We start from the raw sequence: 26,297 nt of genomic DNA on the forward strand, positions 1-26,297 counted from the left end.
GTCTGCAACGATGTTTAGGTAGGTGGCACATGTCAAATTGGCATACACATGAATGGCAGGACCCAGAGTTTCCCAGCAGAATATTGCCCAGAACGTCACACTCCCTCCACCGGCTTGTCATCTTCCTACAGTTCATCCTGGTGCCATCACTTCCCCAGGTAAACGGCGCACACGTCCACAGCCATCCACAAGAAAACGGGACTCATCGGACCAGGCGACCTTCCACTGCTCCAAGGTCCAGTTCCAAAGCTCACATGCTCATTGTAGGCGCTTTCGACAGTGGACAGGGGTCATCATGGGCACTCTAAACAGTCTGCGGCTACACAGCCCTATATGCAGCAGAATGCAATGCACTGTGTGTTGTGACACATTCCTCCCGTAACCATCATTGAAATTTTCTGTGACTTGTGCCACAATAGACCTTCTGTCAGTTCGGACCAGACAGGACAGCCTTCGTTGCTTTCGCGCAACAATGAGCCTTGGGCACCCAACACCCTTTCCCTCCTCGGACCACTGTCGATAGGTACTTACCATTGCTGACCAGGAGCACCCCACGAGTCTTACCATTTCAAAGATGCTCTGACCCAGTCGTCTGGCCATAACAATCTGACCCTTGTTAAAGTCGCTCAGGTCTTTACTCCTGCCCATTTCTCCTGCATTCAACACATTGGCTACGAGAACTGATTGTTCACTTAACATCTAATCTACCCAGACCTTGACATGTGGCCTTGTTAGGAGATGATCAAAGTTATTCGCTTCACCTGTGAGTGGTCATAATGTTTTGGCTCATCAGTGTATAGTTATGTAATATTCACTGTAAAACTACAACTACTAGTAATAATAATAAATCAATAATAATTATCTTGTATTTAAGCAATGTCTCACATCTGTGATGCTATGTTGTGCAGCCTTTTATTTAAAAAAAAAAAAAAAAAAAGGAATTGGATTGTGCTGTGAAGTTCTGTATAAAAGTTCTTCATTTGATAAAAAAAAATATACAATATTATGTTGAAAATAAAATTTACATTTTTATGAATCCATTTATTTAGACACCATTTTGACGATAAAATTGAATAAACAATGTTGAAATCAGAAAAAATAAAAACAAAAAAACATGTATCTGTAGCGGTATCGGCAAGTACCGAAAAGGAAGTATCGGTACATCCCTACAGTAAACAAAAATCTTATAGAAGCTTGAATGTTGGAAAAAAAAAAGTAAATTTTCAAGTCAACATAAAATCAAAATTGACTAGGTTTGGGGAAAAAAAATGGAAACTAATGATTTTCATGACTTTCGGTTCTGTTAACGGTTCTCGAATGAGCATTCTTACATTGATGCGGAAGAGACACCATTCTAAAATACTATGACAGTGTTTCTTGTGCTACTAAATTAGCAATGCGAAACACAGCGTGACCAGTGTAGTCCGATTTCCGAATGAATTACACATATGAGTCGGTTTTTATGAATCTAAAATTTAAAACATTCAGCACGACCAGTGTAGCCCGATTTCTGAATTAATGACTCTTATGTGTCAGTTCTTTTAACTCTACAGAGCGAAACATACAGTGCGACAGGTGTAGCCCGATTCCCGAATTAATGACTTTTATGAGTCAGTTCTTTTAAATCTACAGTACAAAATATACAGCGTTATCAGTGTGGTCCGATTCCCAAAACAATTATAAGTTGGTTCTTTAGAATCTACAGTGCAAAAACATAAGGCGCGACCAATGTAGTCTGATTCCCGAAAAAAAATTTCATACGAGTTGGTTCTTTTGAATCTACAGCGCGAAACATACAGCACAACCAGTGTAGCTCGATTCCCAAATGAATGACTTTTATTGAGTCAGTTCTTTTGAATCTATAGCGCGAAACATACAGTGTTATCAGTGTAGTCTGATTCCCGATCGAATTACACTTACAAGTCGGTTCTTTCAAATCAATAGTGTAAAACATAAAGTACTGAATTTGTTAAGAGGAATTGGAATCAGAACCAAAATTGTTAAATTCCCATCCCTAAACTTGACCCTATTTACTTTCCTAATGCACTTTCCTGGTCTTATGGTGAATGCTTCATCAGTGCACTTTTGTAATCTTTTGTCAAAACATAATAACTTGCTCCACCTCTGAAACAATTTTCCTTTTCAGGGTGACGTCACCACATAAGCTTACTTTTTCAACCCTTCCCCTTCATCCATTTGTCATATAGAAACCACTTTTCATGATCCAATCGATTCTCATTGGATAAAATCAAGTCCCACTCTACTTTTTTTTCTCATTGGGAATCTTATTTCACTTGGAAATACTGTGTGCATTAATGTTTGGACAGCATTAATTTAGATTTTGTGGATAATGTCATGTTAAATCATGATGCACGTTGGATTATTTTATGTATTTATGTAACAATGCTCTCAGCTCCACTGTACGTTCCTGTGTTTCCTGTGCAGGGACAATTTGTGTTGTGCGTGTGGACTGTGAATAAACAGTGAGCAATGATTTCTGATGACACGAGAGCTCCAGGTCTCAGCAGGAGTGAGACGCCAAACCTGCAGGCCAGCGCCACCAACTGGTGTGACATAATGCCTTTGGACCCCACTGCTCTCTCTCTCTTTCTCTCTCTCTCTCTCTCTCTCTTTCTCTCTCACTAATTTTTTCTGTCTATTCCTCCTTGTCCTTTCTCAGGGTTGCATAAGAGATGCCCAAAGGGTCAGAATACAGGCCGTGTTGTACAGATTGATATAGTGTGTATTAAATATGTATATATCTGTGTGGACACAGGTGATATTCTCTGCACAGAGAAGAAATTTTCTCACACCTGTCATGCTCCAGAAAGCAGCTTACACAACCTGCCATCTGTGTGAGTGTGTGTTCGGGGAGAAAGGGGGATAGATGACTGTTAGAGGAGAGAAGGAGAGAGAAAAGCAAAAGGGCAAACTGAGAAATGCACTTAGGATAGCTATACGTAGAGTATGTAACCCAAGTTAAAACCAAGTTACATAAAAGTCCCATTAAAAAGCACTCCACCTTTACGACACACTCCTCCTTTTATAAGCACATCTCTATCCTACACCTCCTTTTATCCTTTCATTCATGACCCCCACTAAAAGGGTTTATGTTCATATTTCAGTGCAAGGAGTCAGATTTCTGAGAGAGTGCAAACTGATGGTCACACAAACTCTGTGTCTCCGTTTTAGCTTTTGGCCACAATTGCAGTGGACTTTCAAACCAGAAGCATCGTTAAAATTATGATAACAGTATTCATCCTTCAGATATCTACCGGCAAATGTGTGTGTATGCATTTTATCAAGCATGACTGTGCTAACAGACCATTCATATTTTATTTTACTGCACAGCATGTTGATAAAGCCAACTTTAGTTTCATTCTTATCATTTTAATTAATTTTGCCCATAAAATTGCTTTGGGTTTTAAAGGATCACTGACAAGCTAAGACTTAAAACATACCTGTACATACACATGTTCATATACTGTATAAGAGGGATGTGGATTAGGGAAGATAGAATTGTCTTGCTGTGGTTTCCAGATTTCTCCATGGATATAACATTATTATTTTTGCCACACCTGAAAATAGTGATTGAATTGAGAATGTTTACTAGACATAAACATTTCTTGCCATAATTTTTTTTGCATTATTTTTATAAAAAAAATAAATAAATAAATAAAAGAAATCTATATCCCTTATTCCTATAATGATGGGATTATTAAACTGTTCTGTTGAATGTTTGAGACAAACAGCACAGGTTATTGTGCTATTCGCAGAAGTATATAGTATTTCAGCAAAACTGCACCTGTCACAAAAACATAAAGTTTAATTGTGATTTTGCTTCCTCATATTTTTATTTTTTATTTTTTTGCAACTTAATACAAGGAATATTCCACACATAGTATGTGTTGCCGCATTAAGTTTTGGAGAAACAAAAAAAACATTATGCATCTTAGATAAACTTCAGATGATACATTTTCCTTTGAGCTATAAGTCATCAGTAGATGGGCAAGTTGTGACAGATGTGTTCTACATTAGAGCATTTGTATGTCTTTATTATGTATCACTCATGTCACTTACGTCAGATAGAAAAAACAGCATGAGTCAGACAATAGACTATTCTTACATTCTATGCATTAATTTACAGTTCCTAATAAAGTAACTCTCCAAATGGCCAGTAATTCTGTTTATTTACTCACTTATGCCAATTTTACTCACATTTGGCAATTGACGAGTGTTAATTTGGGAACCTGGATATACTATAAACTAAAAACTGGACAAGCTATGGAGAGGTTAAGGTTCAGGTGGAAGTGGAGGAGCAAAGCTGGGAGATTTGGTGGAAGGACTGAGGTAACTGGCTATTTATATATACCGTTAAAGGGTTAGTTCACCCAAAAATGAAAATTCTCTCATCATTTGTTCACCCTCATGCCATCCCAGATATGTATGACTTTCTTTCTTCTGCTGAACACAAACAAAGATTTTTAGAAGAATATCCCAGCTCTTTTGATCCATAACAAGCTCAAACAAAGGAGATAAAGTCAGCATAAAAGTAATCCATAAGACTCCAGTGGTTTAATCAATGTCTTCTGAAGTGATCCAGTTGGATTTGGGTGAGAACAGACCAAAATATAACTTCTTTCTCTTTGGTGATCATGATTTCAAGCTCATTACACTTACTATATCCTATATTGTATTTTGTTCTGTTCTCACCCAAAACCAACCGGACGGCTTCAGAAGACATTGATTAAAGCACTGGAGTCTGATGGATTATGTTTACTGACTTTATCTCCATTTTGGAGCTTCAAAGGCCTGATGACCATTCACTTGCACTGTATGGACCTAAAAATCTTCATTTGTGTTCAGCAGAAGAAAGAAAGTCATACACATCTGGGATGGCATGAGGGTGAGTAAAAGATTAGATAGTTTTCATTTTTGGGTGAACTATTACTTGTGATTGTTGGCATTATATTATTGTGTTTATATTATGTTTTGAACTTCTGTTTGGAAATGTATTGTTGAGAAAAGAGGTGTGTTTTTGTTCTCCCTCTATATAAGTGAACTAGGCTGCATTTAGATATTACCCTAAGTTCAGACCAACATCTGTTCAAATCCCAGCAAGCAAAAGGAAAAAATGTCAACAAATACTGTCAGAAAAGGATGAAATATACTGTACATAGTTTTCCTCATTCAATTTTATAATGGTAAAAATGAAAAAATCTTATTATAGTATTTTCTGACAGACCCAAACTGTCATTGGCATGGAGATAAGTTGCCATGGAAGCGAAGCTTAGTGATTGTGGCGGGAACGAAACGTTGGAACAAAGCGACAACATGTGAGCAGTAAGCGATGGAATGCATTCAACGGTCAAACGGTAAGCAGTGGTTTTTAAAAAAAACGCACCTTAGCCGTGGCGTTTGTGAGGCGTGATGCAGCGACAGGGTTGATATAAAAAAGCTGTTTGGTTTGAGGGGGGTGGGACTCCACCTTAGAGAAACAACAACATCAACACAAACAAGAGTTTGGGTTCAAGCTGTAGGTTAAAGGGAAGAATGTGAACTCTTCTGAGGTGTTTTTAAAGGGATAGCTCACCCAAAAATGAGTAGTGACTGTTTTTCCAAAATCTCGTGATTTTCTTTCTTTTATGAAACACAAAAGGATATGTTAGGCAGAATGACAGCCTAGCCTTTTAAATAAATTAAAAATAGTAATCTGCCTCAAATTACTAATTATTATCATTAAAAAGTAATCCCGTTACTAATTACTTTCTAAAACACTCTTCTGCTCAACAAATTCAAAATAGTGTTAATATTACTTTCTTGTTCATTGTTACACACAAGTCATACATTCAGCACCTCACATTTTTCACAATGACCCATTGCAGGGCCATAATTCATGTATTGTACATAAATATTATATTAGAAATAAGCATAACCCTTTAATGTACTTAAAAGTAATTAAATTAAACTGTAATCTGCTTACAAGACTTTAAAATGTAATGCATTACACTACTTTTTTTACTTAAAAGTTACAGTGACTAATTACTTTGTAATTGGATCTCACCCAACACTGGTCACCATTCACTTTCATTGTATGGAAAACAGATACAATGAAAGTGAATGGTGACTAAGACTAACATAAATGCCTGACATCTCCTTTTGTGTCCCAAGGAAGAAAGAAACTCATGCTGGTTTGGAACAACATGACTGTGAGTAAAAGAATTATAATTTTTTGGCAAACTATTCCTTTAACAGGAAAATCAATGCTTTAATATTGTATAATTATACTGTATATTACCAAAATGTGCCAACTTACACCAATCAGCCACAACATTAAAACCACCTGCCTAATATTGTGTAGGTCCCCCTCGTGCCGCCAAAACAGCGCCAACCCGCATTTCAGAATAGCATTAACAAGGATGATTGTTGGTGTCAGATGGGCTGGTTTGAGTATTTCTGTAACTGCTGATCTCCTGGGAGTTTCACACACAACAGTCTCTAGCATTTACTCCGAATGGTGCCAAAAACAAAAAACATCCAGTGAACGGCAGTTCTGTGGACGGAAATGCCTTGTTGATGAGAGAGGCCAGCAGAGAATGGCCAGACTGGTTCGAACTGACAAAGTCTACGGTAACTCAGATAACCACTCTGTACAATTGTGGTGAGAAGAATAGCATCGCAGAATGCTATTCTGAGATGCGGGTTGGCGCTGTTTTGGTGGCACGAGGGGGACCTACACAATATTAGGCAGGTGGTTTCAATGTTGTGGCTGATCGGTGTAATATCTGCAGCTAAAAATAACTGTCTTTGCCATTAATAATTTCTTGCCAGCCCTATATGTTTCAGGTCTTATTTATGTCATTTAAACAGCTTTATCAAATTGCTATTCGTTTAATGTAAAAACAGTTATACAGTTAAGTTTGGGCAGATGTGTGTTAGACAGGTGTATGTTTGAAAATTGAGTGTGTTGAGCAGGTGTTTGTTAGACAGGTGGGCATTAGTCCTGTAACTGTTAAGACAATTAAGTGTTAAAGTTGGAGATGGGCTCACCCTTACAAAGCTGGCAGGAAACCAGCCCTCCTCATCATCGATTTGACCCCACCACCAGTCCTTATTGGAAGCGTCCAACACCTTGATGACATCACCTGCCTTGAAGGCCAGCTCTCGGTCAGCCATGGTCACATGGTCCCATACTGCCTCGGCATTCACTACAGAGCCCCCACTGACCAACTAGAGTAGAGATAGAAGACACAGGATAAGATACAGGAGGACAACCCTTATGTAACATCAGAAACATTCTGGATTAGCATCAAACAGTCACATGCAGGCTTTCACTCCACATTCAACTTCACATTTTGAAGCAAAACCGACATGAGTGCTGAGATATTCGGGCAGCTATAATGCTGCATCTCATTTGCTTTTCCTCACATCTCTGTTCTGAAACTAAAAGTGGACTGTGGCTACAGTCACACTGTCAGAGGTGAATTCACTAAGAATGAATTGTGCCCAATAAAAGCATTGTTAAAAAGCACTGGACGTGCTGTCTGCACTGGTTTAGCGCCCGGTTTTACTAATGGATTTACGCAGATCCACAAAATCTGTTCTGAACACAATTTGCATGCCGCATTTCCAATCTTTTGGGCCAGTTCTGAGCACTACCCTGCTGAAAAGACCATCTTAACCAGCATGCAATTCCCATGCTGGTATAGTCTGGTTTATGCTGGTAAGTGCTGGTTTGGTGCTGGTCTAGCTCATGGACCAGCATAGCCATGCTTTTAACCAGTAAAAACTTGCTGGTGAAGCTGGTTGACCAGCATGGTCTTTCTGATGATGCTGGTTAAGCTAGTTTGAAAGCCTGGTGGGAACACCCAGCACACCAGCATTCAATGCTGGGGGACCAGCACCCAAAACACAACATACTGTAAGCTGGTGACCAGCTTGTCTTTTCAGTGGGGTATGAAAGGGTTATATAGTGGAGGATACAGCAGACGACCGCAATCTCACACACTGTCAGGACTGTATAGCATCACTCCACTACTGTGATCCAGACACCTGAATCATCTCTTTAACATGCCAAAAGGGCATATGGATATAGATGAAGTAACTGTTTACAAACAAACGCTCCACCCCACTCGGGTTCTTTTGGTTGCCCAGAAAAGGGCTGCTGTCTATGGGCGCTTCGCTCAAATTGCGCTGAAACTGTGCAAAAAGTACCTTTTGTGGGGTTGTAACACCCCGTTTCAAAACATATTATTGGAGATAAGGGCTTCTTTAAATTTCCACCAGATAGTCACATCAGGAAAAACTCAGGATTTTACATAAATGATATGTATATCACGGGTCACCGTCATTGCTATTGCGTCTGCTTTATTAGACACAGTTGACCCGCAGCAGCTGTTGTTGGATATTAACTTTTTTTTAATGAAGAAATCGTGCAAACTCCGATCGCAAATGGCTGTTTTTAATTTCTAAAGTGCTGTTGCTGTGACAGATATGAGGTCAAATATGATCTAACGATGATCAAGACCACTATATATGATATAACGGGAGGAACAGATCCCATCTTCACCACAGCAGTGCATGGACTACTGTTTCAGAAAGGAAAAGAAAAGAAATAATTCTGCTAAAATTATGTCTTCACATTTAAATCATAGTAAAACATATAATTCAATCAAAACAGCTGTTATTAAGTTTTGATATGGAATATTGTCATATTGAAGTAAAATATTATAATTTGTTGTATGTGGGTTAATAATTTAAACAGTTAAGACACATATTGTATGTCTGATGGTAGTTTTAATATCTAAGTACCCAAATTCTTAGGCTTTAGAGGTGTGTTAAACATGTGAGGATATGTATTCATCTACCTGTTACATGTCCAACATAATCATACAGGTTTAAATCAGAACCAAGTTTAAACTTGTTTTGCAGATATTTCAGAAAAGAATCCACATAATTTCCTCACTGTAAACCATAGATATTCCTTTATAATAACTTTTATTAACATTAACAGACATTATTACACCCTACAAATCTTAAAAGATTATTAAAACTGCAGCGCTGCCTATTTCCACCATTGAAATCTGCTGCTCCAAAGAAGCGTGGTTTCCTGCGGTGTGACGTCAGAGTAATTTCATTTATATGGCAGTCTATAACACTCTTCTCCACGATATCATTGAGCATGGCCTGTAACCATTGTGACAGATAAAGATATAATAATTAAGAAATAAATAGTAATAAAAAGTAAATAATACATAAAAATAAATAATAATTTTCATTCTAAACTGTTCAACATTGTGGGACATTCCCACTGCTGTGATCCTTGCAAATATGTGATCAAAAACTAATTTTCTGCATTTTCTTAATACTTCCTAAAAGGAGCTTTGCCTACACTCTACGAACACACAATATGTTATATTGTTTGTCATTTTTCATGACCCGAGAGTGGTTGATAGCGTTAACATTAGAAATTGACAACAAAACATAACCCATAAAGCATGCACTTTTGTCATACATATATTAACGATGTGTCAGACAACTAGTTTTTGACAATGGTTCCATTCATACTGCACACATCAACAACACCTAAACATGTTCTTATAATGTGGATAATGTGATGTTTAGTGTATTACATTTGTAAAAAATAATTGCAAAAAAAAAACCCACGTGGCTCCAAAATGCTGATACTTTAGAGAGTCACGATGACAGTGCCTTACATGTCAAAGTATAAGGAGTGTGTGGATGACGTGAAGCTATGATCTGAGGATCATTAACTACTTCGAGTTCAGAAGTGCAACAGCAATATACAAGGTCAAAGAGCTATAGAGAAGCAGTGCATGAGTAACCATGTCTTCCATGCTTGAGTAAAGATGTGCTGTGCTACATTATAGTTTTGTTTCCTGCTGACTTTCACATAGCCCATGACAGCGACTCGACATGATGGCAGAGTAATTCTCTACACTCATACATAATCAGCTCAAAGATTTCACCCCCCACAATTCTTGGCTCTCTTTCTCTCATGCTCTTTCTCTCTCTTTACGAGGCAGCTACTCTGTAGAAAATACCTTTTTTAAGGCATTAAAAAGAAACCCCCCCCCAAAAAAAAGTCTGTTTGATTTATATAAAGCAACTACACTTGAAGTCAGAAGTTTATATACACCTTAGCCAAATACATTTAAACTCAGTTTTTCACAATTCCTGACATTTAATCGTAGAAAACATTCCCTGTCTTATGTCAGTTAGGATCACTACTTTATTTTAAGAATGTGAAATGTCAGAATAATAGTAGGGAGAATGAATTATTTCAGCTTTTATTTCTTTCATCACATTCCCAGTGGGTCAGAAGTTTACATACACTGTGTTAGTATTTGGTAGCATTGCCTTTAAATTGTTTAACTTGGGTCAAAAGTTTTGGGTAGCCTTCCACAAGCTTCTCACAATAAGTTGCTAGAATTTTGGCCCATTCCTCCAGACAGAACTGGTGTAACTGAGTCAGGTTTGTAGGCCTCCTTGCCCGCACACGCTTTTTCAGTTCTGCCCACAAAATTTCTATCGGATTGAGGTCAGGTCTTTGTGATGGCCACTCCAATACCTTGACTTTGTTGTCCTTAAGCCATTTTGCCACAACTTTGGAGGTATGCTTGGGCTCGTTGTCCATTTAGAAGACCCATTTGCGACCAAGCTTTAACTTCCTGGCTGATGTCTTGAGATGTTGCTTCAATATATACACATACATTTCCTTCTTCATGATGCCATCTATTTTGTGAAATGCACCAGTCCCTCCTGCAACAAAGCACCCCCACAACATGATGCTGCCATCCCCATGCTTCCCGGTTGGGATGGTGTTCTTCGGCTTGCAAGCCTCACCCTTTTTCCTCTAAACATAACAATGGTCATTATGGCCAAACAGTTCAATTTTTGTTTCATCAGACTAGAGGACTTTTATCCAAAAAGCCCATGTGCACTTGCAAACTATAGTCTGGCTTTTTTATGGCAGTTTTGAAATAGTGGCTTCTTCCTTGTTGAGCAGCCTTTAAGGTCATGTCGATATAGGACTCGTTTTACTGTGGATATAGATACGTGTCTATCTGTTTCCTCCAGGATTGATTTGCACTTTTTGCACCAAACTACATTCATCTTTACGAGACAGAATGCATCTCCTTCCTGAGCGGTATGATGGCTGCGTGGTCCCATGGTGTTTATACTTGCATACTCGTTTGTACAGATGAACGTGGTACCTTCAGGCGTATGGATATTGCTCCCAAGGATGAACCAGACTTGTGGAGGTCCACAATTTTTTTTTCTGAAGTCTTGGCTGATTTCTTTAGATTTTTCCATAATATCAAGCAAAGAGGTAGGCCTTAAAATACATCCACCACCAATTGACTCCAATTAGCCAATTTTAATGACTTCAACCTAAGTGTATGTAAACTTCTGACTTCAACTGTACATTTGCTATACGCTATGTTATTTGTGATCTCAGTGTCACTACTTAATCTGGGTAAATGAGAGTTTTCCGTTGATCTGATAACAGGACTCCATCACCGAAGTCTGTTGTTCAAGTGTACATGCTCTGAGTTACTTAACAAGAAACAAGTGTGCGTGTGTTCACATACAGATAAACACAGGCCTATAATGGTTTGTATTATCACTTCACCATCACTGCTCCTCTTATCTTCTGTACAGAATTAACACCAAAGTCTATGTGTATCTGTGTGTAGATGCATTACCTATGTCCTGCACATGTTTCTAATTGGATACAGTGACTTTATCTGTGTTACTGGCTCTGTTAAGATAATATATTCGCTGAATTTCATTGCTGGAGGTTAGCCCATTGTCATACTGTTGGTTTCTAGTAGGCAGTTCTAATCGACTGCAGAATCCCACTGTATCAGGAGGTGGATGCCGTGTCTGCACTCTCATTGGTAGTCCCTGCATTGTGTCGCTGCTCATTTGAATAAAGCTAAACTCTGTCACATGCAGGTTTTTTCAGCAGGGCTGTGTATATGTGTGGTATGAGAGATGGATCGTATGTTTGCATGTGTGTACAGTCAAATAAATAAGGGCTAGGGCCAAAAATGCCACAGAAAGCGCTAAAAAAAAAAATGCCCCAGATTTTTAAAATGTGGAAAAAGTGCCTCCATAGTGAATTTCTCAGTTTTTATCTAATATCTAACATATGATACATAGGCCTTGTTGTTGAAAAAGGAGCTCATTTTAAGTGGTTCAAAAAAAAAAACTAAACTAAAATCAACTCTGAAAATGTGGAACGTGAAGAAAACAGAAACAGAGATAACATTAAAATCTATTGTGGTGTTAGCGAACTGTCCAATCTAACATTGCGACCAACCAATTATTTAAAATGCATTCTAGCAGAGCATTTATTGTGTTATGATATCTTGTGAATTATTTAAACATAGTTATGTATTTGATGTTGATTTGTTTGTAAAGGTAACAACCATAACTGTTCAAATTGAGAATATGTTTCAATTAATTGATTATGTTTTTTGTATTTCACATAAATAAAAAATGTATATGGTTAGGGAACAACTAAATGCCCCTTAATAAAAAACATTTACAGGGGCCACATTTTGCCCATTAATAAAAATAAAAAAAGAATATGTTAGTTAATTAGTAAAAGAAAGTTCATTTCTGACCCTGCATGTGTAATTACAGAGTGCATTTGCCCTGTTGAACAGATGTGCCAATGTGATGACAAAGGAATATTTTTAGGTTTTCAGGAAGTGATGCTGTTAAGTCTGATTATGTCAGAGTATGATTTATGAAGTTAAGAAATTTCTCTCTATATTTCTTTCTCTTGGGTTGCAATGTGCTTCCATTTCTCTTTTCTCTCTCTCTCTCTCTCTCTCTCTCTCTCTCTTTGAAGGGAACAGTAGGCAGTAGGATTATGCAAATCAGTCAGAAAAACTGCAGTGGAAAAGCTGCACTTCTGTCCCAGCAACGTATGTGGCTCATAGCCTACAGCTCTCTTGCACGCAGTGCCACCTTCAGCAATAAGGTATCACATGAGAATAAGTGGTGGATAAAGTGTGATGTTTAAAAGTTGTACATGATCTTCATCAGCTGTTCTCTCTCTGTTTTAGAGTGATCTGATGCACAGTTGGAGTCAGAAGTTGAGAATGATTTATTTCAGATTTTATTTCTTTCATCACATTCCCAGTGGGTCAGACAGTTTACATACACTTTGTTAGTATTTGGTAGCATTGCCTTTAAATTGTTCAACTTGGGTCAAACATTTTGGGTAGCCTTCCACAAGCTTCTCACAATAAGTTGCTGGAATTTTGGCCCATTCCTCCAGACAGAACTGGTGTAACTGAGTCAGGTTTGTAGGCCTCCTTGCTCACACATTTTTTCAGTTCTGCCCACAAAATTTCTATAGGATTAAGGTAAGGGCTTTGTGATGGCCACTCCAATGCCTTTACTTTACTGTCCTCAAGCCATTTTGCCACAGCTTTGGAGGTATGCTTGGGGTCATTGTCCTTTTGGAAGGCCCATTTGCGACCGAGCTTTAACTTCCTGGCTGATGTCTTGAGATGTTGCTTCAATATATCCACATAATTTTCCTTCTTCATGATGCCATCTATTTTGTGAAATGCACCAGTCCCTCCTGCAGCAAAGCACCCCCACATCATGATGCTGCCACCCCCATGCTTCACAGTTGGGATGGTGTTCTTCGGGCTTGCAAGCCTGACCCTTTTTCCTCCAAATATAACAATGGTCATTATGGCCAAACAGTTCAATATTTGTTTCATCAGACTAGAGGACATTTCTCAAAAAAGCAAGATCTTTGTCCCCATGTGCACTTGCAAACTGTTGTCTGGCTTTTTTATGGCAGTTTTGGAACTGTGGCTTCTTCCTTGCTGAGCAGCCTTTAAGGTCATGTCGATATAGGACTCGTTTTACTGTGGATATAGGATACTTGTCTACCTGTTTCCTCCAGCATCTTCACAAGGTCCTTTGCTCTTGTTCTGGGATTGATTTGCACTTTTTGCACCAAACTATGTTCATTTCTAGGAGACAGAATGTATCTCCTTCCTGAGCGGTATGATGGTTGCGTGGTCCCATGGTGTATATACTTGAGTACTATTGTTTGTACAGATGAACGTGGTACCTTCAGGCATTTGGAAATTGCTCTCAAGGATGAACCAGACTTGTGGAGGACCACAATTGTTTTTCTGAGGACTTGGCTGACTTCTTTTGATTTTCCCATGATGTGAAGCAAAGAGGCACTGAGTTTGAAGGTAGGCCTTAAAATACATCCACCACCAACTGACTCCAATTAGCCTATCAGAAGCTAATTGGCTAATTGCCTATAGGCTTGACGTAATTTTCTGGAATTTCCCACACTGCTTAAAGGCACAGTTAACTTAGTGTATGTAAACTTCTGACCCACTGGAATTGTGATATAGTCAATTAAAAGTGAAACAATCTGTCTGTAAACAATTGTTGGAAAAATTACTAATGTCATGCACAAAGCAGATGTCCTTAACAACTTGCCAAAACTATAGTTTGCTAATATGAAATCTGTGGAGTGGTTAAAAAATTAGTTTTAATAACTTCAACCTAAGTGTATGTAAACTTCTGACTTCAACTGTACAGCATATACGTGCGCGCACACACACTTACACAGTAAAATTATGTAACAATCTCATGAATATCAGATTGGATAGTAATTAACTTAGCAAGATGAAACAGTATCTCTAAGAGTCAAACAGAGGCTATTTGCTCATAATCAAAGAAAACAGCAGCACGGTAACACCAGCATTAAAGATAAAGTCTGTGTGTGTTTTGGTCTACATTAGTAAAATAAATCCTGAAATCACATACTATGTTGGGACCAGCCAATGGTAACAGTTTCTCCATGAGGAAAAAAGGCATAGTAAATTTACAAAATAATGTTTAAATTAAAATGTGGGAGGGTTTGGTTTAGGGTTATGGAATAGTAAATATCACTAACTCTGAATAAAATCAACACATGTTAAGTCCCCACCATGACAGAAAAACAAATGAGTGTGTGTGTGTGTGACACTGGCTGCCAAAAGTTTGGAATAATGTACACATTTTGCTCTTATGGAAAAATTCAACTGATCACAATGTATAGTCAGGACATTAATAATGTGAAAAATTACTATTACAATTTGAAAAAAATGTTCAGAACTTCTTAAACTACTTCAAAGATTTCTCATCAAAAAATCCTCCACATGCAGCAATGACAGCTTTGCAGATCCTTGGCATTCTAGCTGTCAGTTTGTCCAGATACTCAGGTGACATTTCACCCCACACTTCCTGTAGCACTTGCCATAGATGTGTCTGTCTTGTTGGGCACTTTTCACGCACCTTACAGTCTAGCTGATCCCACAAATGCTCAATGGGGTTAAGATCCATAACACTCTTTTCCAATTATCTGTTGTCCAATGTCTGTTCCCACGCTAACCTTTTCTTTTTGTTTTTCTGTTTCAAAGTGGCTTTTTCTTTGCAATTCTTCCCATAAGGCCTGCACCCCTAAGTCTTCTCTTTACTGTTGCAAATGAAACTGGTGTTGAGTGGGTAGAATTCAATTGTAACGATGCTGGCTGCTGGCAATGGCAATGATGATGACGAAGACGATGATGTGAAGATAAAGAACCCAAGTGAAGTTTATTTACCCAAGTGCGTGATAAACAATAACCCTAACTACAAACATGAAACATAAAACATAAACATGAAACTGACTATGGCTTGACATAAACGTGGCTTGACTTAAACATCTACAATCACATTCAATACTTGACAAAGACACAATGGAAAACATGAGGCTTAAATACAAGACATGGGAGAACATAAACCAATGAACAGACAGAACTGATAACAAGCTAACAAGACAATTAACCAATGAAAACATGACACATGAACATGGAGGGAAAACATGAAATCACATGACAAGGGATCACATGACATGAAACAGGAACTAAACTTTTCAAAATAAAAGACATGAATCAACAAAATACACATGACATATCCCCTCCACTAAGGTGCGGCTCCCGACGCACCAACACATAAACAAAACACGTAAAACATGACATAAATTCAAAGTTCTGTAGGGAGCTGGGGGGGGTGTGTCTTGAGGCGTGGGGCGTGTGACCAGGGCAGAGTCCGTGGGGGGTGGAGCCATGAGAGGCTCGAGGGGCGGAGCCATGGAAGGCGGAGTCGTGAGAGGCTCAAGGGGCGGAGCCATGGAACTTGGTGCCCGGAGAGTAGCCGAAGACTCGAAGGGCCAGGGTGGAGCCGATGGCAAGGAGGACCAAGGCGGTGCTGGAGGCTTGGAGGAGCAAGGCGGAGCTGGGGGATCGGAAGACTAAGGTGGAGCTGGTGGGACTGAGGACCAAGGTGGAGCCATAGGGAAGGAGGTGCCCAGTGGAGCTGACAGATCGGAGGGACGAGGCCAGCCAGAGGATCGGAGAGCCAAAGCGGAGACAGGTGACCGACAGACCAAGGAGGAGCTGACAGGCTGACGGACCACAGTGGAGCCGAGGGAACGCAGAGCTGAGGCAATGTCGAGGGACTGACAGGCCAAGGCGAAATCCAGGGCTCAGAGGGTCCAGGCGGGGTCGGAGGGCCGAAAGTTCCTATTGCCTGCTCAGGAGAACTAAGGGTGGGTATAAGGGTGGGAACCATCTCCAGGTCCAACTGCTCAGGTGTGGCTGTGACGTGGCATGGAGCAGGCTGAGGCGTTGCTGTGACATGGCATGGAGCAGGCTGAGGCGTTGCTGTGACGTGGCATGGAGCAGGCTGAGGCGTTGCTGTGACGTGGTATGGTGCAGGCTGAGGCGTTGCTGTGACGTGGCATGGTGCAGGCTGAGGTGTTGCTGTGACATGGCATGGAGCAAAAGATGGCGCTAGCTCAGCGACCATGACGAGGAACTCTGGCTTGGTGGCCATTACGTGGAACTCTGGCTCGGCGGCGGCCATGTCGTGGAACTCTGGCTCCCCACAGTGAACGTGGAACCAATGATCTGTAGGGCGAGGTTGATATATGGAGCCAGGCTGAGGGAACTGCAACTGCCAGGCATCAAGGAGGAGATCGGCTCACTCAGACCAAAGCAAAAAATGTCTTTGAGGGCGACCTCATTAAAGTTCACCTGGCTGGCCAAATCACAGAATTCCTCAACATAATCCTCCAGGGGACGATTCCTCTGACGTAGCCGTATGATTTGAACTGCTGGGTTCATAGTCGGTCAAGTATTCTGTAACGATGCTGGCTGCTGGCAATGGCAATGATGATGACAAAGACGATGATGTGAAGATAAAGAACCCAAGTGCACTTTATTTACAAACATGATAACCAATAACCCTAACTACAAACGTGAAACGTGAACATGAACATGAACATGAACATGAACATGAACATGAACATGAACATGAACATGAACATGAACATGGCTTGACATAAATGTGGCTTGACTTAAACATCTACAATCACATTCAGTACTTGACAAAGACACAATGGAAAACATGAGGCTTAAATACAAGACATGGGAGAACATAAACCAATGAACAGACAGAACTGATTAACCAATAAACCAACAAGACAATTAACCAATAAACCAATGAAAACATGACACATGAACATGAAGGGAAAACATGAAATCACATGACAAGGGATCACATGACATGAAACAGGAACTAAACTTTTCAAAATAAAAGACATGATCAACAAAATACACATGACATCAATTAAGCTGTCAGCTGAGGACATGTGAGGCATCTATTTCTCAAACTAGAGACTCTGATGTATTTATCCTCTTGTTTAGTTGTACATCTGGCCAACCACATCTCTTTCTGTCCTTGTTAGAGCCAGTTGTCCTTTGCCTTTGAAGACTGTAATGTACACCTTTGTATGAAATCTTCAGTTTTTTGGCAATTTCAAGCATTGTATAGCCTTCATTCCTCAAAACAATGATTGACTGATGAGTTTATAGAGAAAGCTGTTTTTTTTTGACCTAATATTGACCTTAAGATATGCCAGTCTATTGCATACTGTGGCAACTCAAAAACAAACACAAAGACAATGTTAAGCTTCATTTAACAAACAAAATAGCTTTCAACTGTGTTTGATATAATGGCAAGTGATTTTCTAGTACCAAATTAGCAATTTAGCATGATTACCCATGGATAAGGCATTGGAGTGATGGTTGCTGGAAATGGGGCCTGTCTAGATTTGATCATAAATGACTTTTTTCATATTTACAGCTGCGCCACCTGCTCTGTACTATTTTTGGGAGTAGCATACACCCCCCTAAAGCAGCAGATACTCTGGGAATGGTGATTACTGCTTTTGGAAAATGTCATGAGGCATCAGTGTATTACTCCCTGCTAATTAAGAGTCTGGGGGACAGAGCTTTAACTTCTATCAAGAGATTATGGGAGAAAGATATAAACTTGGTATTGGAGGAGGCAGTGTGGGCTAGGATTCTAAAAAATGTCAAGTCTGCATTTAGAGATGCAAGGGTGCGCCTTATGCAATTCAAGATTTTACATAGATTTTATTGGACTCCCTCTAGATTGTATAGGCTTGGTCTTAAAGGCACACCCACCTGCTGGCGATGCCAATCGGAGGATGAGACACGGCCCATGTTTTTTGGTGGTGTGTTGAGATCCAGGAATTTTGGTTGAAGGTTCAGAGTTTTGTGTGTGACGTGTTGGGCACTCGGATTTCATTTAGCCCCAGACTCTGTGTTTTGGGTGATGAGGCGGTGATCGATGTGGGTAATAAACACATAAAAAATTGGGTTCTGACCAGTGTAATGATCGGCAGGCAAATTATTTTAAGGGGCTGGAGGTCAGCTGGGTTGCCCCCATTTCAGGAGTGGTGCACGGAGATGGGGAGGGTGGCGGCTTTTGAGGAAGTGTCATTTAGAAGACGGGGGTAACTTATATTTGTTTGTTGGGAAATGGGGCATCTATTTGGAGTTTTTGGAGGGCTCTCGGGGAGGGGCAGTGGAGAGAGAGGTAAAGGTATAAATGTGTGTGATTATTATATATTTTTTTGTTTTGTTTGTTTGTTTGCCTTTTATTTGTGTATATACTCATGTGTGACCAGAGGAATGTTTGTTGAGGGTCAGGGCAGGGTTGGCGATTGGGAGGGTTAATTGTGGGGTTTAAATGTTGATTCTACGTGTATATGTTTTGCTTTTCTTTATTTATGTAGGAATCAATAAAAAATGTAAATTTAAAAAATAATAATTCAAATATTGATGGTGCTGTTTTTTACATCAGTAATGTGCTGACTATACTTTGTGATCAGTTGAATGCCACCTTGGTGAATTAAAGTACCAATTTCCTTCCAAAACAGCAAAATCTGTACATTATTCCAAACTTTTGGCTGCCAGAGTTTTACTGCTTATCTGTTGTCTCTTCATTCCTCTTGCCTTTATTCTTGCATGAATGAACTGTACCCAGGAAGATTCTTCTTCTTTCTCTTTTGACATTTGACCAAAGTTGACATAGATGAGATTGACACTGACATTAAGAATTACACTATATAAACACTGCTACGCTCTCAGGTATGGTCTTGCAGCTCTTGAGTGAACAATTTGCAGGGCAACCAAAAACATGGAGGCCTTTGCTATGGCCGTAAAGCTCCTAAACCTAAAATGCTAGAGCAGGTTTCTCCATAGGCAAAAAAGCAAAATTTTAGGGCCCTTTGGTGCAAAGAAAAGACCTGCATAAACCCAGCCTCCAAACTACATCTTGTTTTCTGCACCTCTGGTATACATTTTATACCACACTGCTCTGTATTGATTAAAATGATGAGGCTGTGTAGACCCCTGAGGGACGACCCTAACTTTCGAACAGATAGGGGTGAATTCCAGCTGAAAGTGATCATCTCTATGCCCTACACACTCTGAAGGGCAGAGCCCTTGAAGTGAGAACTTTGAAGGGAGAATGGCATTACTGTATGAATGTACCCTTCACTAACAGTCTTGTGGAAGTATCTTTGTGTAAAGATTCATTTTCATTTGGAACGACCCTTCAAGTGGTGTCCCCTTCCTGCAGTGCCCTTCAAGGGTGCAAAAATGTTGTTTGGAAATCAACCCTGGGTCTTAAATCCAATGCTGGAGTTTAATTTTCCAATGGCATTTCATATTTAGGATCCATAGAGGTAACCAAATGTGCTCATCTGACTCAAAAGTTCAAGCTGACCTAGATCTCCTCTGCCCGGAATGCCATGGTGACTCCGGCAATGGATGTATTTTACACTTCATGTCATACCTGCACACCTGAGATATAGATCAGGTAGATCACCTCTGAAGTATTGAATCAGCAAATGACTCATCTTTAATGCTCATCTTACCTATTAAGCCTAAGATAGATGCAAATTATTTATAAATAGATTTACGTTATTCCTCCTGGGAAGTTCCTGCTTCCCTGCTGAAAAGACCAGCATTGCTGGTCACCAGCATATATTGTGTTTTGTGTGCTGGTCGGCCGCCCAGCATGGGATGCTGGTGTGCTGGTGTCCCCACCAGGCTTCTTAACTATCTTTTTTCTGATTAACATTTTTATTGATTCAAACATTAAACAAAGAAAAGCAAAACATATATTCACAGAATCAACATTTAACCCCCACTATTACCCCTCCTCCTCCCAATCCCCAACCCCACCCTGACCCTCAACAAACATCCCTGTGGTCACACATGAGTGTACACACACAAAAAAAAATATATACATATATATATATATATATATATATATATATATATATATATATATATATATATATATATAATAATCACACACATTTAAAACTATACTTCTCTCTCCACTGCCCCTCCCCGAGAGCCCTCCAAGAACACCAAATAGCTGCCCCATTTCCCATCAAACGAATCCAAGTTCCCCAGCCTTCTAGATGACACTTCCTCAAAAGCCGCCACCCTCCCCATTTCCGTGCGCCACTCTTGAAATGAGGGCGCTCCAGCTGACTTCCATCCCCTTAAAACAATCTGTCTGCCGATCATAACACCGACCAGGATCCAGTTTTTTATGTGTTTTATCCCCTATATTGATGACCGCCCCATCACCTACAGTACAGAGTCTGGGGCAAAATGAAATCTGAGTGCCCAATACGTCACACATATTGTTGTATCTTAACGCACCACCAAAAAACATGGGTTGTGTCTCTATCTTCTAATTGGCATCAGCAGCAAGTGGGTGTGTCTTTAAGACCAAGCCTATACAATCTAGAGGAGGTCCAATACAATCGATGTAAAATCTTGAATTGCATAAGGTGCACCTTGCATCTCTAGATGCAGACTTGCCGCTTTTTAGAATCCTAGCCCACACTCCCTCCTCCAATATCAAGTTTAAATCTTTCTCCAATAATCTCTTGATAGAAGTTAAAGATCCGTCCCCCAGACTCTGAATTAGCAGGAAGTAATACACTGATGCCTCATGACCTTTTCCAAAAGCAGTAATCACCACTCCCAGAGTATCTGCCACTTTAGAGGGGTGTATGCAACTCCCAAAAATAGTACAGAGCAGGTGGCGCAGCTGTAAATACCTAAAGAACTGAGATCTGGGAATCCCAAAATGTTGGTTGTTTTGCTTCTTAACTATCTTCACCTGAAAGACAACCAAATTTACCAGCAAGGTTTTGCTGGTCCACCAGTTAAACCTACACCAAACCAGCACTAACAAGCATTAACCAGCTTAGACCAGCATGGAAATTGCATGCTGGTTAAGCTGGTCTTTTTAGCAAGATTATGAGTTCAGAAGTTGGAATTACATTGTAATGTACAGTATGTTCAAGTAATTTTGGTCAAAATAATACTGACATGTTGGGCAATTTTCTAATTTGTTCTCTCTTTTAATTTTGTTATGCAAGTGTGTTTCCTCATAAACCAGTTAAATGAGTAGTAATTTCTTGCTTTATTCTATGCTTTTTTGTTATTCTTCATCAAGATTTCACAAAATGTGTCCAAACTCAATTGTACAGTCAACATTCACAATTAAAACATAATTATTATTATCAAAACCAATTTGCTTCCACTCAATAATTCTTTAATTGACATCAGAATAAGAAATAAGAAAGTTGGGGCTCAAAGAACATACTGAGTTTCCCCACTTGCAATTACGACATTGAAGTGCTCCAGTAAAGGTCCAGTCTTTTAGACATACCACAAAGCTGAGGCTCTGACTTCTCTGTGGCCTTTGAATGTATAGTGTTATTTTTTGTTGTTGTTGTCATTGTTGTTTTTTTCTTCAGATAGAGCAATCAAAAGAGCATTCACCCCAGCTTCCAGCCCAAATTTGGACCACTAACAGGCTTCCATGTCCAATAATGCAATATCGCAACCCCACCCAACAGAACAACTGCTGTAGGTCAGCACTCCAGTCTTCACTGTCTGCCACCACTCCATCCAGGTGCCAATACAAACTGTAGGTGGCTCAACTGAGTTCTGTTCAACAAATAAAGAGCTTTGGATGTCTAGACAGAAAGGTGCAACACAAATTAAGTGTTTTGTTCATTCAGTGTCATCATTGCTGTGATACAGACAGAACAGCCCTATAATTGAGAAAACTACAGCACAGAACTCTTCTCCATTGAGAGGGAAAAAAGAAAACAGACCATCTAAGAGACCAGAGGATGCTGCCTCATCATAGACACATACGCACACACACCTGACTGGGGAGGACGATTATGTAATCAGAGTACAGTGGGCTAGGAGTCTAGGATAGAGAACTGGAGAAAGCACGTGGCAAGAAAGAGGGAGAGAGAGAGAGAGAGAGAGAGAGAGAGAGAGAGAGAGAAAGAGAGAGAGAATGTATTAAAATAGACTGCTACGCTATGGATAAGAAAGCTCTAATAACCACAAACATACACTCAAACTCATATAGCCATTAATTCTTATAATATCTTGCAAAGGGAGATAATAAAAGAAACAACAATGAGCTGAACAGACAGTGAAATAACATTATGAACCAAACGTTATAAGGAACTATTGGAGTCTGAGCTGCTTACCGGTATGATGCTGCTTAAGCCTGTTATTCCCTCCGCGTTCTGATATGAATCATCGTGATAAAACATTTTGCACTTTCTTGAAGTCTAAATTTAGATTATAAATGCTTTAAACCCATGCAGCATTGCCTGCCCACACGGTTCCTAAAACAAACACATCTGGAGAAAAAGCACAAAAGCCTTTCAGGCAAGAAAGCTGCAAAAGATATGTTTTTGTGTGTGTGTGTGTGTGTGTGTGTGTGTGTGTGTGTGATACAGCTCATATCAAGCCACTGTGCATGTGTATGTATGTATGTGTGTGGGTGGATTCCCAGCCTACACTCCCAGTGCAAATGTTTCTAAATTTGCCCATTCTCTTCGTTTTCCCGCACTTACATAGTCATACTTTTGGATGCACATGCCTCTCCATGTGAACATACATCGGCTCTGTGGAACGGTCCTAAAACTTCCCCGTGCTGATGTAAAAGGCCAGAATGCATGGCCAAATCTCAGATCAGAACCATCAGAACCTCTATTCAATCCAGATCGCATCACCATTCAGGCGACTAGCCCCTTTCGCAAATCTAAAGGTGCCCTTCTGGTCGTGCACAAAAAGGGGGGAATTTTTTTAATAAAACATAAAATGATTAAATGTAACAAAATTCAAATATCTTAATAATCTCACAATAACAGTAATAATGTTTCAGTGTGAAATTTCCTTGTAAATCGAGGAAGCATTAAAGAAAATTAGGCAGAGGTGCCTTTAACAGTGCGCGCAACAGCAGAATGGGGCAAATTCCAGTTGAAAGTGACCATCCCTATGCCCTAATCACTCCAAAGAACAGAGCCTTTGAAGGGTATTCTGAAAAGAACATGGCATTACTGTATGAATGTACCCTTCGCTAACAGTCTTGTGGAAGGGCCCCACGAGAAAGGATTACATTTCTCACTTTCGTTTGGAACAACCCTTCGAGTGGCATCCCCTTCCTGCAGTGCCCTTCAAGAGTGCAAAAATGTCACTGGGAATTATGTCATAGAAGTGCCGTTGCCTCAGACGAGTAAAAGTGTCAGATAAAAAGTCTACTTTATGTACAGTATTGTAGTAGAAGTTCATCCAGTACTCGACCCAAAATACTCGATTGCTTCCGCATTTCCGACATCGAACACTTCCAGTGTACACAGCTTTATTAATTATAATGGGAGCAATCACGTCGCTTTTAGTCTAATACTACTCATTCAAAAAAATATCGTGCCCTTCTTTTGTACTTCCGCCCCTGCCACTGCTGAGGTCTGTGCACGCCACTGGGTTTGGGTATAAAGTTGGATATAAAGGAGTTGGATATTAAAGTGAATCCTTAACCATCTTAACCATCCGTTTTGACGAATGCACCAACAAACGCATATAGACTCAAACAAAACATCACAGGTAGATAATTTCACTGAAAACAATGCTCTGAAGTCAGCGAATATTCCCTAATTAGCCTCATTTGAATCTAAATAGAATCAAGTTTCAGAATTTTTTTGTTAGTTATTTTTAAATCATTTTTAAATCATTCTGACGATAAGAGGATGCTGATAAGGGATAGAGACTTCAAGTTTCTACTTATAAGTTTGGAAATCATAAAGGACCCCTTTCCCAGACTGTGACGACGCATTTCCGCCTCAAATTTAGCAACAAAATTCTAGCAAACTTTTTTAGATATCCAATTTTTTCATTATTTAGGCTAATGTAAATTCATAACATTATTCTTTGTGTTATAATACACTGGCATTAATAAAAAATATATATATATATTTTTAAAAAAAAACACTGCTGCAGTGGGGTTTCAAATACAGCTGCTGAGGTAGTGACAGAAAATTTGCCATCGGTCTCTCATCTGACTGCCGTAATCCATTTCTCTCTCTCTTTTTTCCTCTTTTAGATTGGAAAGTTGTGGAAACATAATAGTGGATTTTTTCCAAATGGAAATGCAAAAACAATATTTGCTGTTGTCTCTTATTCAGCTATATAAGTTTACCCCGCTATAGTTTACTTTCATGTTCCAAAACCGGAAATGTGCAAAGGGTCTATCATGACATGATGTGTATTCAAGTGATTTTGGTCAAAATAAAATGGACGTGTTGGGCAACTGAAAATTTCTTCCTCTATTTTTTTACTTACCAACAAAGACAAGAAGCTTTTCTAGTAACAAAATGAAGAGCAAAGGATGCACATTAGGTGTGTAAGTGATGCTTTATCTATGTATTTTACACACTTGGGAAAATCTCAGCCTGCACCATGAGATCAGAACCATTAAAACCTCAATACAATCCAGAACACATTACCATTCAGGTGACCACTCATTCCAGAATCACTATTTATATAAGAGTACTAGAGTTTCAGAGCTAAATCTAGCACTTTTAAAGATGGCTGCAGAGAATAGCATAAGAGTTTGCTTATGTCTTGAGAGTAGGATGCAAAGTGAATCCATAAACTTCTGTTTCAAAGAATATGCCAACATAAGCATACAGACTCAACAAAACATCACACAAACAGTAGGTAAATCTCTAGAGCATATAAAACAAGTCCACCAATATTAATTCATTTTCTAGACTATTTTTTAAGTCCAAGCAGCTCTTGAAACTCATGCATTACATTTCTCATACAACCCATCATAAGTCAACAACACTGTGCACAGCTGCATCAGACCTGTTGGGAGAGAACGGCGGCAGAAAGTGGCTGTACATGCTAATGCATATGGAAATACCCTGGCAATACGGAATGACATTCAGTGTTCAACATCCCACACCAGTGCCAACTGATGCATAATTCAATGTGTATACACAACCTCTTTCCACGTGACAATCTTTTAAACATTTTCTGTCTGTGTTTCTAATATTATTAAAAGGAAGAAGTAAGACAGAACATAATCATTCTTAAATATATTAGGTGTGTAAAAGGGATAGTTCACTCTGTCATTATTTATTCATGTTGTTCCAAACCGGTATGACCTTCTTTCTTCCATGAAACACAAAAGTAGATGTTAGACAAAATATTAGTCACCATTCACTTTCATTGCATCTTTTTTCCATACACTGTGCCTAATTTCTTCCTTTTTTGTTCTACGGAAGAAAAAAAGTCATATGGTTTTAGAACAACTTAGGATGAAATAATTACGACAGAATTTAAATTTTGGGGTGAAATATCCCTTTAAGGCTTCATGTAACATCCTAATAACAGCCACACACAAAATGTACTTTGCTTAAAAGAAAAACAGAGAAGCTAATAAAGCATTAACAGGATCATTGGTACTGCAGACCT

General features: G+C 39.4%; 1 protein-coding gene across 2 annotated transcripts in view; it reads right to left on the reverse strand.

Moving 5' to 3' along the window:
- Window positions 1-26,297, reverse strand: part of LOC127419758 (rho guanine nucleotide exchange factor 9-like) — a 54,638-nt gene that overhangs the window by 24,978 nt on the left and 3,363 nt on the right. The window contains exons 2-3 of one of the 2 annotated variants that reach the window (XM_051661465.1): window positions 7,051-7,230; window positions 5,405-5,488 (exon numbers count right to left, since the gene is read on the reverse strand). In XM_051661465.1, the coding sequence (XP_051517425.1) occupies window positions 5,405-5,488; window positions 7,051-7,230 (264 nt within the window). The remainder of the gene's footprint in view (window positions 1-5,404; window positions 5,489-7,050; window positions 7,231-26,297) is intronic. The other variant, XM_051661472.1, reaches the window with a different exon arrangement.

Source organism: Myxocyprinus asiaticus, chromosome 3, assembly GCF_019703515.2.
Source record: "Myxocyprinus asiaticus isolate MX2 ecotype Aquarium Trade chromosome 3, UBuf_Myxa_2, whole genome shotgun sequence".
NCBI classification, from domain to species: domain Eukaryota; kingdom Metazoa; phylum Chordata; class Actinopteri; order Cypriniformes; family Catostomidae; genus Myxocyprinus; species Myxocyprinus asiaticus.